The 13,903-nt window shown below is 68.0% G+C and overlaps 3 protein-coding genes across 12 annotated transcripts; 2 read left to right on the forward strand and 1 right to left on the reverse strand.

The window, feature by feature from the left end:
* The first annotated feature begins 18 nt into the window (after positions 1–18).
* On the forward strand, positions 19–2,623 carry LOC142415440 (putative protein-lysine deacylase ABHD14B). Of its 7 annotated transcripts, XM_075513785.1 has the most exons (5): positions 250–269; positions 539–620; positions 1,180–1,389; positions 1,723–1,806; positions 2,166–2,623. In XM_075513785.1, the coding sequence occupies exons 3-5, from the start codon at positions 1,182–1,184 to the stop codon at positions 2,606–2,608; spliced, it is 735 nt and encodes a 244-aa protein (XP_075369900.1). In that variant the 5' UTR covers positions 250–269; positions 539–620; positions 1,180–1,181; the 3' UTR covers positions 2,609–2,623. The 7 variants fall into 7 exon arrangements, with proteins under 7 accessions (XP_075369896.1, XP_075369899.1, XP_075369898.1 ...); XM_075513781.1 differs by lacking the exons at positions 250–269; positions 539–620 and adding an exon at positions 19–147; XM_075513784.1 differs by lacking the exons at positions 250–269; positions 539–620 and adding an exon at positions 19–147 and having other exon boundaries at positions 1,180–1,424; positions 2,166–2,506.
* A 1,104-nt stretch (positions 2,624–3,727) lies between these two features.
* Positions 3,728–10,140, forward strand: PCBP4 (poly(rC) binding protein 4). 4 transcript variants are annotated; one of them, XM_075513778.1, is made up of 13 exons: positions 3,728–3,911; positions 5,463–5,595; positions 5,929–5,952; positions 6,031–6,063; positions 6,326–6,442; positions 6,553–6,681; positions 6,921–7,049; positions 7,282–7,356; positions 7,513–7,557; positions 7,748–7,823; positions 8,213–8,265; positions 8,718–8,887; positions 9,227–10,140. In XM_075513778.1, exons 2-13 carry the CDS (start codon positions 5,500–5,502, stop codon positions 9,540–9,542), a joined length of 1,263 nt encoding a protein of 420 aa, XP_075369893.1. In that variant the 5' UTR covers positions 3,728–3,911; positions 5,463–5,499; the 3' UTR covers positions 9,543–10,140. The 4 variants fall into 4 exon arrangements, with proteins under 4 accessions (XP_075369893.1, XP_075369892.1, XP_075369894.1 ...); XM_075513777.1 differs by having other exon boundaries at positions 5,480–5,595; positions 9,227–10,139; XM_075513779.1 differs by lacking the exon at positions 5,929–5,952 and having other exon boundaries at positions 5,480–5,595.
* Positions 10,141–11,439: 1,299 nt separating this feature from the next.
* On the reverse strand, positions 11,440–12,730 carry LOC142415794 (putative G-protein coupled receptor). Its single transcript, XM_075514556.1, is given in 2 exon segments — positions 11,440–12,682; positions 12,684–12,730. Coding segments are annotated over 2 exon segments (1,290 nt in total).
* Positions 12,731–13,903: the final 1,173 nt, after the last annotated feature.

Genomic DNA, 13,903 nt, shown 5'->3' on the forward strand with positions numbered 1-13,903 from the left:
TCAGCCGGGGCCCGCCCGCCGCACCGACCCCCGGCAGGGCCCCACCGGGCCGGGGCCGAGGTCTCGGGAGAGAACGGCCGGTGCCGGCAGAGGAGCCCCGGCTTGGCGGGGCTCGGCTGGGGCTTGGCGGGGCTCTGCAGAGCTCGGGTAGGGCTCTCGGTAGGGTTCGGCAGGACTCGGCTAGAGCTCGGCTCGGCTCGGCAAGGGCTCGGCAGAGCTCGGCTGGCTCGGCAGAGCTCGGGTCGGGCTCGGCTCGGCTCGGCAAGAGCTCGGCTAGGGTTCAGCTAGGGCTCGGAAGGGCTCGACGGAGCTCGGTGGCTCGGCTAGCGTTCGGCAGAGCTCGGCTGGCTCGGCTAGGGCTCGGCAGTGCTCGGCTGGCTCGGCAGAGCTCGGGTAGGGCTCTCGGCTAGGGCTCGGCAGGGCTCGGCTAGGGCTCGGCAGGGCTCGGCTAGGGCTCGGCTAAGGCTCGGTGAGGCTCAGTGGGGCTCGGCTAAGGCTCGGTGAGGCTCAGTGGGGCTCGGCTAGGGATCGGTAGGGATCGGCTAGGGTTCGGCTCGGGCTCGGAGGGGCTCGACAGAGCTCGGCTACGGTTCGGCTCAACTCGGCTCGGCTAGAGCTAGGTGGGTCTCGGCGGAGCTCGGCTACGCTCGGCTCGGCTCGGCAGAGCTCGGCTCGGCTCGGCGGGGCGGCGGCCGTTCCAGGGCCGCCCCGGGCCCTGCGTTCCGTGAGGCGGTGCCGCCGCTCCGCCCCCACGCCCCGCCGGCCTTTGGACCCGGGGCGCGGCACCCCCAGCCCCGGGGCGCGGCGGGGAGCGGGCGGCGAGCGGCGGCCGGCGCTGGGGGCGGAGGAGCAGGTAAGGGCCGCCGGCCCAGCGCCGGCGGGGAAACTGAGGCAGGGGCGGGCCCGTGAGCCCGCCTGGCTTGAGCGAGCAGCCCCGCGCACCCACCCCGGGGCCAGTCCCCCGCCGGCGTCCCCCAGAAAGAGGGTGATGCCAGTGTAAGCCCTGCCTTCCCAGTGCCAGCGCCACAGCCCCGCCTGCCTTCCTGCCATCACCGGGCCTCGACGCCGGGACACCAGCGTCCACCAGGGCCGGCCTTTCTGCTTGGCCGCGCCGGGCCGCCGCGCACACCGGGCCCGTTTCCACCTCTCGGCCCCCCTAACAGCTCTCCCAACCCCCAGGCATGGCCGCCCCACAGCTCACCGAGAGCACCCTCACGGCGGAGGGCCAGACCCTCTTCTACCGCCAAGCCGAGCCGGCCCAGCAGGCGCCAAAGCTGACGGTGCTGCTGCTGCACGGCATTCGCTTCTCCTCTGACACCTGGCTTCAGCTGCGGACGCTTGCCATGCTGGCCGAAAACGGCTACCGAGCGGTGGCTATCGACCTGCCGGGTAAGGCACGGTGGAGAGCACGGCCCCGGAGCAAGGTGGGGGCCGGGGGGAGCCTATAGAGCCGCTCGCGTTCGTGGTGCTGGGATGGCAACCCCGGCGTCCTGCTGTGCCAGCTTCTCCCTGTCGCGAGGCAGCGGAGAGTGTGACAGGGCAAGTTCTGTCTCCCATGGCTCAGGGCTGGGGCGCTCGAAGGATGCTGTGGCCCCGGCACCCGTGGGCCAGCCAGCGCCGGGGGCTTTCCTGAAAGCGGTTTCGGAGGCTCTGTGCCTGGGTCCGACTGTGGTGATCAGCCCGTCGCTCAGCGGCATGTACTCGCTGCCCTTCCTCTTCCAGCACAACCACCTGCTCAAGGCATATGTGCCTGTGGCACCCATCTGCACGGAGAAATTCACGGCGGAGCAGTACGCTCAGATCAAAGTATGGCCTGGAGGGAGATTGAGGGAGGTGGGGGAACCGGGAGGGGACGGTGAGGAGGGGACGGTGAGGAGGGGCCCCTGGCACCCGGGTTGAGCAGGGGAAAGACCAAACAGGCCAGAAACCCCATTGCCACTGGAAAAGGGGAATGTGATGGTGAAGGAACGTGACTGTAGGGTAGCAGGAGGGAAAGAGGGGATGTTAGGAGACCAAGGAGTCTGAGCCTCAGTTTCCCCTTGTGGTGGGCAGGGGAGAAGGGCAAGTGTCTCCCCACCATATCCTGGTCCCAGGGTGTCCCCAGCCAGAAGGAACAGGTGCCTGGGTGCTGTTGGCAGGCTCAGGGTGTGTTCCCCCCTTTGCAGACGCCCACACTGATCGTGTACGGGGACCAGGATGCGGAGCTGGGGCAGGCCAGCCTGAAGAACCTGCAGCACCTCCCCGAGCACCGGGTGCTGGTGCTGCAGGGCGCTGGACATGCCTGCTACCTGGACAAGCCCAACGAGTGGCACCGTGGGCTCCTGGCCTTCCTGCAGCAGCTGGAGTGAGCGAGACGGGCCGCATGGAGGGGTCCACGGGGCTGGGGGACATGGCCAGCCCACCCACCCCTCCACCGGGGCACACACCCTTGCACCAACCCAGCTGCTCACCTGGCATCCCCACCCAGCCTCCCTTGGGACCAAATAAAACCCCAAGCTGTACCGCCGCTTTCCTGCCACCTTCCTCCTGCTTCTTTCCACCCTTCCCGCCTCCTTCCCCAATCCCCACCTCCTCCACGGCCACCATCCCGCACACACCTGGGGGGTGACAGCAGGGGAAGTGCAGCCACCAAGGGATGGAACATTTGGGAAGCATTGCCCTGTGGGTGGGTGAGTGCCGGCTGCGAGGCCTCTGGAGCCCACCCATCGCCTCTGGCAGGACCCCCAGGAGCCTCGCAAGGGTGCCCAGGGGTCCCCGGCGCTGTGTTTGCGCACAGGTAGGTCCCCCAGGGTGGTGGCACCTGTGTCCCCGGCCTGCTGGCCTCCTCTTCATCCTCCTCTTCCTCCTCCCACCCCTCCTGGCAGGCACCCAAGCCCAGGGTAATCCACAGGGGCTTAAAAGGGAACCGCTAGCCCCGGCAGGCTCCTGCCCATGGCGGCAGCAGCCCAGTGCCCCAGGGAGGCGGCGGCGGGGGGGGGATTTACTGAACGAGTGGCTGCCTTGAACAGATGGGGGGGCGGGCGGGGAGGCCTGACAGACGTCTGGCCAGACAGACGGGAGGACAAGCCCCCTGCCCACCACCTGCCTTTCCCCCGCCTCAGTGCTGCTGCACCGGGCACTCGAGGGCCCAGATGGAGCCAGCAGTGGGGTGCCCCCCCAATGGCCCCCCTTCGCCGAGCCTGCCTGGGCTTTAGCTGCTTACGCCAGGGCCCAGGAGGATTTAGTGGGGGAGGTAGCGGGGGGGGCACTTGGCTGTGGGCGCAGGGCACCCGTGCAGGGGGCACGGGGCAGCGCCAGGGGTGCAGGAGCCGGTCCCCGCCCTGGCAGTGAGGCAGGACCCCTGTCTGGAGCATCCCTTGCCCCCCACCCGGTTCAGCACTCTTGTTGCAGCCCCCCCCCCCCCCCCCCCCGCACACACAGGGGTGCCTCCCGCCCCCTCCCCCGCCCTCCAGGCGCCCCCCCCCAGCAGCACCCCTGGGTGCCGGCGGGCCCCGGGGTGCCGGCCGCCCCGTCCCTGCCCGCTCCGGTGTCCTTGAGCCCTCGAGCCCTGCCAGCTGATCGGCTTCCAGGAAAAAAAAACCGACCGCAATTACAAAGAGGGGCGATGTGTGAGCCAAGGGGGGGGCGGGGGGCAGGAATGTCCCCAGCGGTGGCAGATGGCCTTACCCAGGGTGCATTGTTCCTTTTAGTGTCTCTTATCCGCTGTAATAGGATCCCGGAGGGAGGGATGTGGGAGAGGGGAAGAGCGAGGGGGGCCCCGGCGTGGACCGGGGTGGGGGCCGGGGCTGCCAGCCTGGCCCTGGCCTGTCAAGCGGCTCATTGTTCCTGCCCCGGGTGTCACTGGGCGCCTCCGGGGACAATGTGGCACTGAGCGGGGTGGCCGGCGGCGGAGGGACGAGGCGCACGGAAAGGTACCCGCCAGGCCCCTTCCCGCGGGGTCGGGGGGCTCGGGGCGGCCGGGAGGGCGAGCGGAGAGAGGTTCCCCCTGGGACGGGGTGGGGGCTTCCTCCTGTGTCCCCCCCCCGTCGCCTCCCTTTGCCACCCGAAGGTGCCCCGAAGGACGGGCGGTGGCCCGGCTTCGTGGCTGTCCCGATGCCAGCCGTGGGACGGGAACGGGGCAGGTGGCCTGTGCCCATCACCGGGGCCCTCGGCGTCCCCACCGGCCTGGCTCACCTGGGGGAGAGCACCCCCCTGCCCGCGGACCCCCCACGTTGCCTGGGGCGGGGGGGGGGGGCGCCCGTGGCCCCGCCGCCTCCCCCCTGCCCCACCGGCAGCCCCGTCCTCTCCCCGGCGGGATCTTTTGTCCCCGGCGGGTCCCTGCCGCCGTTCATCCCCGGGGGCGCGGGGACCCGGGCAGGCTGCCCGCCCCTGCTGGCACCGCGCACGGCTCCCTGCGCTGCGAGGAGGGGGGGCTACAGGGGGGTACCCCCCCCATTTCAGGCTCCCCCCCACCGGGAAGGGGAATATTCCCCCTTCCCCAGCCTTTCCCCCCCTTCTCCAGCCCCCAGTAACGGGGGGGTGAAGATGGATGGTCCAAACCACCCCGGGGGTGCAAGCCGTAGCACTTAGGGGGTACAGGGACGACCGGCTTGCCCCCCCCCCCCCCCTTACCCTGATGCAGGAGATGTGCCGTAGCGGTGGCGAGTCCTGCCAGCACCTAAAATAACTGCCCCCCCCCGCCATGCCCGCAGACACGGGCCCCAGCCCCAACACGGGTGCTTTGTTTCAAAGCCGCTTGGCATCACCCGGCTTGCCGGGAGCCAGCGGTGCCGCAGCCGCCCACCCGTGCCCGGACACACGGCGATTGTCCTCCTCCCAGCCCCACGCTGGCACTGCGGGGTCCCAGCCACCCCTGTCCCCCGGGCACAGGGTCCGGGCGGGGGCCCTGGGGTGCTCGGGGAGGGGGACAGGGTGCAGCGGTATCGTGCATTGGGCATCACGCCCGTGGTTTGCGTCGGGCTGGCGGTTCCTGTCAGGGAGGTTGCCTCAGTTTCCCCTGGGGCTTTGCGCACGGGCAGGGGGAAGGGAGGAGGAGGAAGAGGAAGGCTCGCACAGCCTGCAGGACCACTCAGGCCACCTCTGCTTGCCCCCACCCCGTGTGCCACCACCCCAGCAAACACCTGCAAACCGAACCCCACAGCCACGCTCCCCACACTTTTCCACTTCCCCCTGATATCCATCCAGCTCCTGGCTTCGTGGAGGTGCCAGCTCCGGCCAAGGGCCGCGCGCAGGCCGGGTTAAAGGCTCGGGCGGACATGTGGTGGCAGGTCCCTTTGGGGAGCTCCGGGAAGGGGTGCAGGATGCTGGTGGGGCCCCGGGTACCATGGGGCCGTGCAAGCCTCCCCCACTGGAGGAGGGCACAGTGCTGCCCCTGCCTCAGTTTCCCCTCTTCCCAGCCATGGTGCTCTTTGGGCTGCAGATTTGAGGCGGGGGGTTAGTTGTGGCCTCCCCCCTTTCTGGAGACTGCCGTGTCCCACAGGCTCAGCTTGCCCTCCCGCCATGGCATCGCCGGACGGAGCCAGCGGCGTGGGCAGCAGCCCTGAGGAGACGGAGCTCAGCATCACCCTGACCCTCCGCATGCTCATGCACGGCAAGGTAACAGTGGGGGGGCTTGGTGCTGCTCAGGGGGGTCAGCAATGCCCGGGGTGGGGGGCCATGCTGGAGCACCAGCTCCTTACCGTGCCCTGTTTTTCCTCCCCTGCTCCCAGTCCCCCTGGGAACAGCATTCCCAGAAGGATTTCTTCCCCCATCCTAAGCCAGGGAGGGGCCCATTCCCATGCCCCAATGTCACCAGCAAGCCACCCAGTGTCCCAGTGGCCACAGGGCAAGGCCTGCCTGTTGCCTGTTGGCCAAGCTGTGGGCAGAGGAGGGACGTGGCAGGCAGGGAGCTGCCTGCTGATGGGGCCACCCTCGTCTCTGCCTTTGCAGGAGATCGGCAGCATCATCGGCAAGGTAAGATTTGGGGTCCAGGGCACTGCCAGCCCCGGGCTCCCCTGGACCTGACCACCCGCCCTGTTCCTCTCCCTGCAGAAAGGAGAGACTGTTAAGAGGATACGAGAGCAGGTAAGAGCGTGCTGGGGGGCTGCCGGGTCCTGCTGCCTGTCCTGCCTGCACCTGGTGGCTCCCACGTGCTGAGCCCTGGCCACCCCCATTCCCAGGCGGACCCAGGGGAGACATGGCTGCGCCCCGGGGAAGGCTGCCTGGGGCAGGTGGGAGGGGGAAAGCCCAGGTCCACAGGCATCAAGGCCACCCCCGATGTCCCTGGGGGGGACACATCGAGCTCAGGGCCCATGACGTCTCTGACGGGGTGTGACACCATCCCCAGAGCAGCGCGCGCATCACCATCTCGGAGGGGTCCTGCCCCGAGCGCATCACCACCATCACCGGCTCCACTGACGCCGTCTTCCGCGCCGTCTCCATGATCGCCTTCAAGCTGGAGGAGGTAGGCAGCCCCCCCCCACCCCTGCCGGGTGCCCCCTGAGCCGGGAGCACTCGCCCCATGCCGGTGGGCTCATGGGGGTCCAATGCCACGTCTCCCCCGCTGCCTCGCAGGACCTGGGAGCGGGGAGCGATGGGGCAGCAGTGGGCAGAGCGCCGGTGACGCTGCGCCTCGTCATCCCGGCCAGCCAGTGTGGCTCGCTCATCGGCAAGGCGGGAGCTAAGATCCGGGAGATTCGGGAGGTGAGGCTGAGGGTGCCCTGGGTGCAGGCTCCCCTTTTCTCTCGGGGGACATGGAGCCCTCGGCGTGGGGGCTGCCACGGTCCCGCGGGAGCTGTGGGAGGTGATGCAGGAGTGGAGCATCACCCTGCGGGTCCTGCAAAGGTCCCCAGGGACCAAGGAGGGGACAGGGGAGGTGTGAGGTGCTGAGCCCCGGGGGACTATGGCTGAGGCACCCCAGCGTCTCCCTTTGCCCTGCCCAGAGCACAGGGGCGCAGGTCCAGGTGGCCGGTGACCTGCTGCCCAACTCCACCGAACGGGCCGTCACCGTCTCGGGCGTGCCAGACACCATCATCCAGTGCGTGAGGCAGATCTGCGCCGTCATCCTGGAGGTAGCCGCCGAGCCCCGCGCTGCCTGCCCCCCACCCAGGGCTCCCTGTGCCCGCCTGGACCCAGGCACCAGGGTCCCCCCGTGCTGAAGCCCATAAGAGCACCCTGCCTCAGCGGTGCTGGGGGCCATGCCCAGCTTGTTGGGGGCGTGGGGGGGACAAAGGGGGTCCAGGGGGCTGCAGGGGCATTCAACCTCATCTCTCGTCCCCTCCATCTCCTTCCCTTCCTCTCCAGTCGCCTCCAAAGGGGGCCACCATTCCCTACCACCCTGGCCTCTCCCTGGGCACCATCCTGCTCTCTGCCAACCAGGTAAGGGGTTGCAGCCCCCTCGGGGGCTCGGGGTGGCTGGGGGCCCAGCCTCTGCCGGCGAGGGCGACTCCGGGTGGGCTCCCTGTGCCGGGGGGGTGGCCTGAGGCAAGGGTCCCCACCTGGCCCCCCACTGATGCCCCTTCCTTCCCCCCCCAGGGCTTCTCCATGCAGGGCCAGTACAGCGGGGTGTCCCCCGCCGAGGTGAGTCTGTCCCTGTGGCAGCCAACCCCTGCTCCCATGGGCACCAGCTCTGCGCCCTCTGGGACGGGCACTGCTGGGGATGCCCGTCCTGGGAGGCACCGGGTGCCAGCATCCAGCCCCGGGAGGGGACAGGGGACCCTCTGCCATCACCGCTAACGCCGCCTTCCTCCTCCTCCCACTGCCCGGGCAGGTGACAAAGCTGCAGCAGCTGTCAGGGCACACGCTCCCCTTCGCCTCCCTGGGCCACGCACCCTCCATGGTGCCAGGTGAGCATCTCCCGTGCCCCCGCCAGGGCTGGGGGTCTGGGGTGCCCCTCCTGACCCACCCAGTCACCTGGCCCTGATGGGGGGGTCCCTGTCCCCTGCACCCTCTCCGGTCCTGGCCCCCCCAGCATGGCTACCTGCCCCCCAGAATGACCCTGTCCTTGATTTCCCGGGGTCCCTGCACCCACCATAGCCCCCCAACCCTGCAGTGGGGGAGCACCGGCACCAAATTATGACTGGTGCCCATGTCCCGTCCTCCCTGCCTCTCCCCCCGGATCCTTCAGGTTTGTCCCCAGGGCCACTGACTGGCCCAGCACGGGGCTGGGGTGGGGGCACAGAGCTGCTGGAGACCTGCCCCCCCCCGCCACTAACATCCCTGTCTCTCCCTCCAGGCCTGGACACCAGTTCCCAGAGCAGCTCCCAAGAGTTCCTGGTGCCCAACGACGTACGTGTGGGTCCCGGGGATGGCGAGGGAGACCACAGCTTGTCCCCACACATGTGTCCCACCCTGCAGCTGCTTTGCAGGGGCCAGCACCCACTGCCCCACACAGTCGGAGGCTCTGCCTCAGCCCCCAGAGCTCAGGAGCAGGAGGGGCTGCTGGGGCAGAAGCAGCTGGAAGAAAAGGGAAACTGAGGCACGGGAGGGAGAAAGGGCTTGGCCAACGCCAAGGAAGAGCCTTGGGATGTGGCAGCCCGGCGATGCCAGCCAGGTGGGGCTTGAGTGAGACCAAAAAGCAGCGTCTGCCCAAGGAAAGCAGCGCCCTGCCCGCCCGGTGCCTGCCTCAGTTTCCCCACTCCTCCCAGGCGTAGCGGGTGGCTGGGTGAGCCTCTGGGAGCTCCCTGCTCGGCGCGGCTCCTCCAGCTGCCCCCAGCTCACCCTGGTCCCTGCCCCTCCAGCTCATCGGCTGCATCATTGGCCGGCACGGCAGCAAGATCAGCGAGATCCGGCAGATGTCAGGCGCCCACATCAAGATCGGGAACCAGACCGAGGGCTCCAGTGAGCGGCACGTGACCATCACGGGGTCCCCCGTCAGCATCACCCTGGCTCAGTACCTCATCACAGCCTGGTAGGTGCCAGCCTGGGGGGACACGCTGGCTGCTAGCGAGGTGTGACACCTCCCCAGCACCCGACACAGCCTGTGGGGGACGCCACCCCCAGCATCCTCAGCAAGGATGAGCTGGGTGGTGCTTTGAGATCCCGCGATGGTGGGTGCGGGACCCAGGACCCCATGGGGTTTAAGCCCCAGCTTTTTAGCCCAGCAGGATGCCCAGGATGTGCCACGGAGACCTGTCCCTCAAGGGATGGGGCACGCGTTCCCCGTACCCTAAGACGGGCAGGTCAGGGTGGGGGACCCACTCCGTCACCGTGGTGCTCACCACCCCACCCTTCTCGCTTGCTTCCCCAGCTTAGAGACGGCCAAATCTACCTCCCAGGTGCCGCCGGGCCCTGGCTCCGTGGACCTTGGTGTGGGCTTCTCTCAGCCCCTCACCCCGGGCTCCGGCGCGGCGCTGCCCGCTGTCACCCCAGCCCCCCCAGCCCTGCTGGGCACCCCCTACACCATCTCCCTCTCCAACTTCATCGGTCTGAAGCCGGTGTCCTTCCTGGCGCTGTCCCCATCCTCTGTGGCGGGTCCCAACGGCGGCACCGCCACCTACACGACCAAGATCTCGGCAGCCAATGGCACCAAGAAAGCCGACCGGCAGAAGTTCTCGCCCTACTGAGCCCCGCTGGTGGCTGGGCAAGGGGGTCTGGAGTGCCACCCGGTGCCAGGGACACCTCCCTGCTGCCCACCCTGTCCCCCAGCCCCTGCCAGGCGCCCCGTGCCCAGGGAGGGTCCCCCTTGTCCCCCACCCCAGGGAAAGGAAGGGTCTTCCCGGCAGCGATGCCCGCTGGAGGAAAGGGCTGCTCCGCTGTCTGCTGCCGGGCCCCCCTCCCCCATTTTCCCGCACAGGGACCGCACGCCCTGGTTTGGGGCAGGGGGGGCTGTCCCTGCCAGCCTGTGGTCCCTGCTTCCAGTGCCCTGTGCCGGGGTGGGACCTCTGCCTCCAGCCCCTCGCCCTCCCCACCCTGCCGTCCCGCTCCTGCCCACCCTCCGGCTGGCTCCCAAAAGGAGGTTCCCACCAGAGGAGGGGCTGCCTGGCCTCTCTGGGGGTCCCCCGTCCCCTGGCTCTGGTGGGGGGCCCTTCCTGGGCCACCTCAGGGCAATCGCCTCCCAGCAACCCCATCCAGGAACCAGTCCCTGCTGGCTTGGAAATGCTGTATATATAAGTCTATATTTTTTCCTCCTTTGTAACTTATCAATGGTTTAATAAAAAGATAAAATTTACAAGAAAAAAATAATAATATCCCTACCCTGGGTGGAGACACCCCCCCACACCAGAGGCGGCCCCAGCTCCTGGGGACACGGGGTGGTGGCCGGAGGGGCAGCCCTGTGGCCAGGGAGGAGCTGGCCCTCAGCCCCAGTCTCTCTGGGGGTCTTCCCTGAGCCCCCTCCCTGCCATGGGGCAGTTTGCAAGGCCGTGGGGCAGTTCTCCCGCAGCCCCCCAGTGATTACTGGGGCAGGGGAGTCTCCAACCCACTGTGCCAGCACCATCCCTGGGACCTTTGCTGGGGGGGCTGGGGGTGATGTACCCCTCCAGCATCGCCCCAAGCAGGGTCCGCTCCCCTTGCTTGCACTGGGGGCTGCATGGGAGGGTCCCCAAGCCCTGCAGAAGCAATGAGACCGAAGGGGGACAGTGGCTCCTGGTCCCCTCTGGCTGCCGCTGCCCAGGGGCACCCTGCACGGCCCCCCCTGCCGCCACCCTGTGCCGTCGCGTCCACCCCAGCGCACCCCTGGCCGGCAGCCCGGTTCGGCTGGCACGTGGCACCACTGGCTGGGCTTCAGCTGGGCAGCTGTGTCCATAAACAGCCCGGCACCGACCCCCGGCCAGCCAGCATCCCCCCCTGAAGGGGCGGCCGCCGCCAGCTGGGGGGGACAGAGGGCACGGCCGGGCATGGCCGTGGGCATCGCACGCTGCCACGCCAGCAGGACAAACAGACACAGCCAGAGCCAGCCCCGCGGGTGCCGTCCCCCTGATAAGTACCACGGGTGACAGGAGCTCCTCCACCCAGGTGTTAGTTTTGGGTTAAACAGCCAAGGATGGAGGGCTCCACGTCGGGCAGTCCAGGCTCAGCGGGGTGCCCGGGACCCTGGTGTTACTGGTGTTAGTGGTGTTAGCTGGGCCACTGCTCCTGGGCAGGGTGCAAGGGACCTCTGCTCTTCCCTACTGGCCGTGAGCGGTCCCAGCAGGGTGACAGAGATGGAGATGCTCCCTCCTCCGCCCCTGTGTAGGAGCCCCTTGGCTCCCCGTGTCCCAAGGAGAGCCCATCCATGCAACTGGGCTGTGCTGGTGGAGCCAGAGACAATCCCAGCCCGCAGAAGGGAGATGAGGCTTCCCCAGATCTGCTGTCTTCTCCGGGCAGAGAAACTATCTTCCACCATAAGCTCAGAGAAGAGGCAAAACCTGAACAAGAACCCCTCCGGATCCAAGAGGCTGTGTCCAAGCAGGTCCGATGGGTCCCTGGCAGGTCCCCTGCCCACCCTCCTGCCCAGCATGGTGGGACAGGGCCCCCTGCTCTTCAGCTGCTCTCTTCAGGAACTTGACCTGGGATGGGGAAGCCCATCTTGGTCTGGTCCAGCCTGTTCCTGGGGCTGGGGCTGATGCAGCTGGCGTGGGTCTCCAGCGTGCAAGTCGCTCTCTGGAGGAACTGCAGGAAGTTTTCCTGGACAGAGGCCTCCGAGACGGAAAGGCAGAGCTCCTGGCCCAGCGGCCGGTTGAGACAGCTGCGCCGGAGCCGGGCCAGCTCCTCCCGGATCTGGCGGTTCAGCAGCCCATAGAAGAAGGGATTGATGGCAAAGGAGGAGTAGGCAATCCAGGTGACCACCATCTCCCCGTGCCCGCCGCCCGCCGTGCCAGCGGCGACAGAGGAGTGCAAGTGGAAAGCGAAGAAGGGCAGCCAGCAGCACAAGAACTGTCCCACAATGAGGACCAAGGTGAGGATGGCCTTGTTGCTTCCCAAAAAGCGCTCTGGCATCAGCCTGGGCAGCGGCAGGTTCCTGGTGGTGATGATGGTCACTTGGCTGGCAATGGAGTCGGATCGGTGTCTCGGCGCAGCTGCCTGTGCTGGCACGGGCACGTGCTGCAGGGATGCCATCCGGGCCACGCGGTAGACACTGCAGTAGACAGCAAAGATGATGATGGTGGGCAGGACGAAGCAGACGATGCTAAAGATGATCACAAAAACCTTCTTGTGGGCTCCAGGGCTCCAGTAGACTGTGCAGCGGCTGGCGCTGGTGGCTCCATTGCCTTGAGGCCAGCCCACCAGTGCCAAGACAGTGATGAGAACAGACTTGACCCAAATGAAGATCACTCCGGCCACTGCCAGCCTGATGGTCATCTTGACCTCATACCTCATGGGGTGGACAATGTAGTAGTACCGCTCCACGCTGATGATGGAGATGGTGAGGATGGAGGCACTGATGAAGCAGATATTCAGGAATATCAAGCCCTGGCACTCGGCAATGCTGTAGATCACCCTGTTGAAGCAGGAGGAGCTGGAGATGATCCCCAGGGGCATGAGGAAAATGGCAGAGAGGAGGTCGACCACGCAGAGGTGGCAGACGAAGATGAATTTCCTGAGAAGGGGGGTTTTGAGAATGACGACCATCACCACGGTGTTGGCCACCAGGGCGGTGAGGGTGAGGAGGACCATGCAGAGGAGGCCCACCACCTCCTGGGCGATGGACTGCTCGGGGACGGAGAGTGGCTGTAGGCCGTCCGTGGTGTTCAGCCCCTTTCGGCTCGCCATCCCCCCCAAGGGCTAAGCCAGCAGCTCCGGTGCCTGGGCAGCAAGGGCTCCTCTCCTGCATCCCTTAGAGGGAAACCCCACCACAACCATGGCCACTGTCTTCTCCTTGCCTGTTGGGGAGGGGAGCAGGGCGTGAAGGAGAAGGACCAAAATGAGAAAGAGCCACAGAGAAACCTAGAGACGACCTGAACACCCCCCCCCCCGTGATGCTGGAGCAGGGAGAGGTGCCTGGCGAGGACTGGCATCCAGTCTGTCCTCAACCTGGCCAGGGACGGCACTGCAGGGACCCGCGGGCACCCGTGCCAGGTTGACACCCTGTCCCCCTGCCCCAGCCGCCCCACCTCTCCCCAAGGAGGGACAGCACGAACCCGCCTGCCCCATCCCTGCTCCTTGCTCCGGCCACGGGGCACCCTTGGGTGGGCGGGGGGACCCAGCGCACCTTAGCTCCCGGGGAGGTGGGCGATGCTCCCCTCCTCGCTGGGGGTCCTTCTTCTCGCCGGTGCTGCTCCCGCAGCAGAACGGGGGCTGCCGGCCCCCGTGCGGGGCCACGCTCCCCCTTCCCCGCGCCCCGTCACCCGCTCGTCATCCTGTTTGCCTGCAGCCCGCCAGCTGCGATGGCACCAGCTGTCACTCCCGGCGCTGCCGGCACTGCTTGCACCCGTGGCGGTCCCACGGGGACAGCTGCTGGGTCCTAGCAGCCGGCAGGGGCTCGGGAAGGGGGGACCGGGGTCCCTGAGCCCTGTGCCCCCCCCCCCAGCACGGCCACCCGCTGCGCCAGGCCTGGTCCTTCTGCAAGGAGAGGACCCGAGGTCCCCGAGGCTCAGGGGACAGACCTACAGGCAGGTCTCCTCCCCACTGGCGCACGGACGCTCTGGAGCATCCATGGGGCGTCGGGTAACGCGGCTGGGAGTTGCCCTTCCGTGGCACCCTGAGGACCCGGACACGTGTTTGGGGGGCACACGTGAGTGCGGAGAGGGGCTTGGCACGGGCGCCAGGCTGGGGCAGGGCAGCAGGCACGGCACCAAGCGTGGCACCAGGCCGGGGGCAGGTGCTCACCCTCCGGATGGATGGATGAGCTCCTCCACGCCCAGGCAAGGCAGCACATCTTGCTCGTCCTCTGTAGCTCTGATGCCACGGTGATGGGCATGAGCCACGTGCCTTGCTAAGGTGACAAGGGCGCCTGGCTCACAAAGCCACCAGCTTTCACCTGAAGGTTGCCAGCACCGGACGGCCA

This window comes from Mycteria americana, chromosome 11 (assembly GCF_035582795.1).
Source record: "Mycteria americana isolate JAX WOST 10 ecotype Jacksonville Zoo and Gardens chromosome 11, USCA_MyAme_1.0, whole genome shotgun sequence".
Lineage (NCBI taxonomy): Eukaryota > Metazoa > Chordata > Aves > Ciconiiformes > Ciconiidae > Mycteria > Mycteria americana.

Coding starts and splice junctions, on each gene's coding strand:
- LOC142415440 (XM_075513781.1), top strand. CDS start 1,182: ATGGCCGCCCCACAGCTCACCGAGAGCACCCTCACGGCGGAGGGCCAG. Junction 1,390..1,722: donor GGTGGCTATCGACCTGCCGG/GTAAGGCACGGT, acceptor TTCCTCTTCCAG/CACAACCACCTGCTCAAGGC. Junction 1,807..2,165: donor AGCAGTACGCTCAGATCAAA/GTATGGCCTGGA, acceptor CCCCCTTTGCAG/ACGCCCACACTGATCGTGTA.
- PCBP4 (XM_075513778.1), top strand. CDS start 5,500: ATGGCATCGCCGGACGGAGCCAGCGGCGTGGGCAGCAGCCCTGAGGAG. Junction 6,443..6,552: donor TCGCCTTCAAGCTGGAGGAG/GTAGGCAGCCCC, acceptor GCTGCCTCGCAG/GACCTGGGAGCGGGGAGCGA. Junction 7,558..7,747: donor GCGGGGTGTCCCCCGCCGAG/GTGAGTCTGTCC, acceptor CTGCCCGGGCAG/GTGACAAAGCTGCAGCAGCT.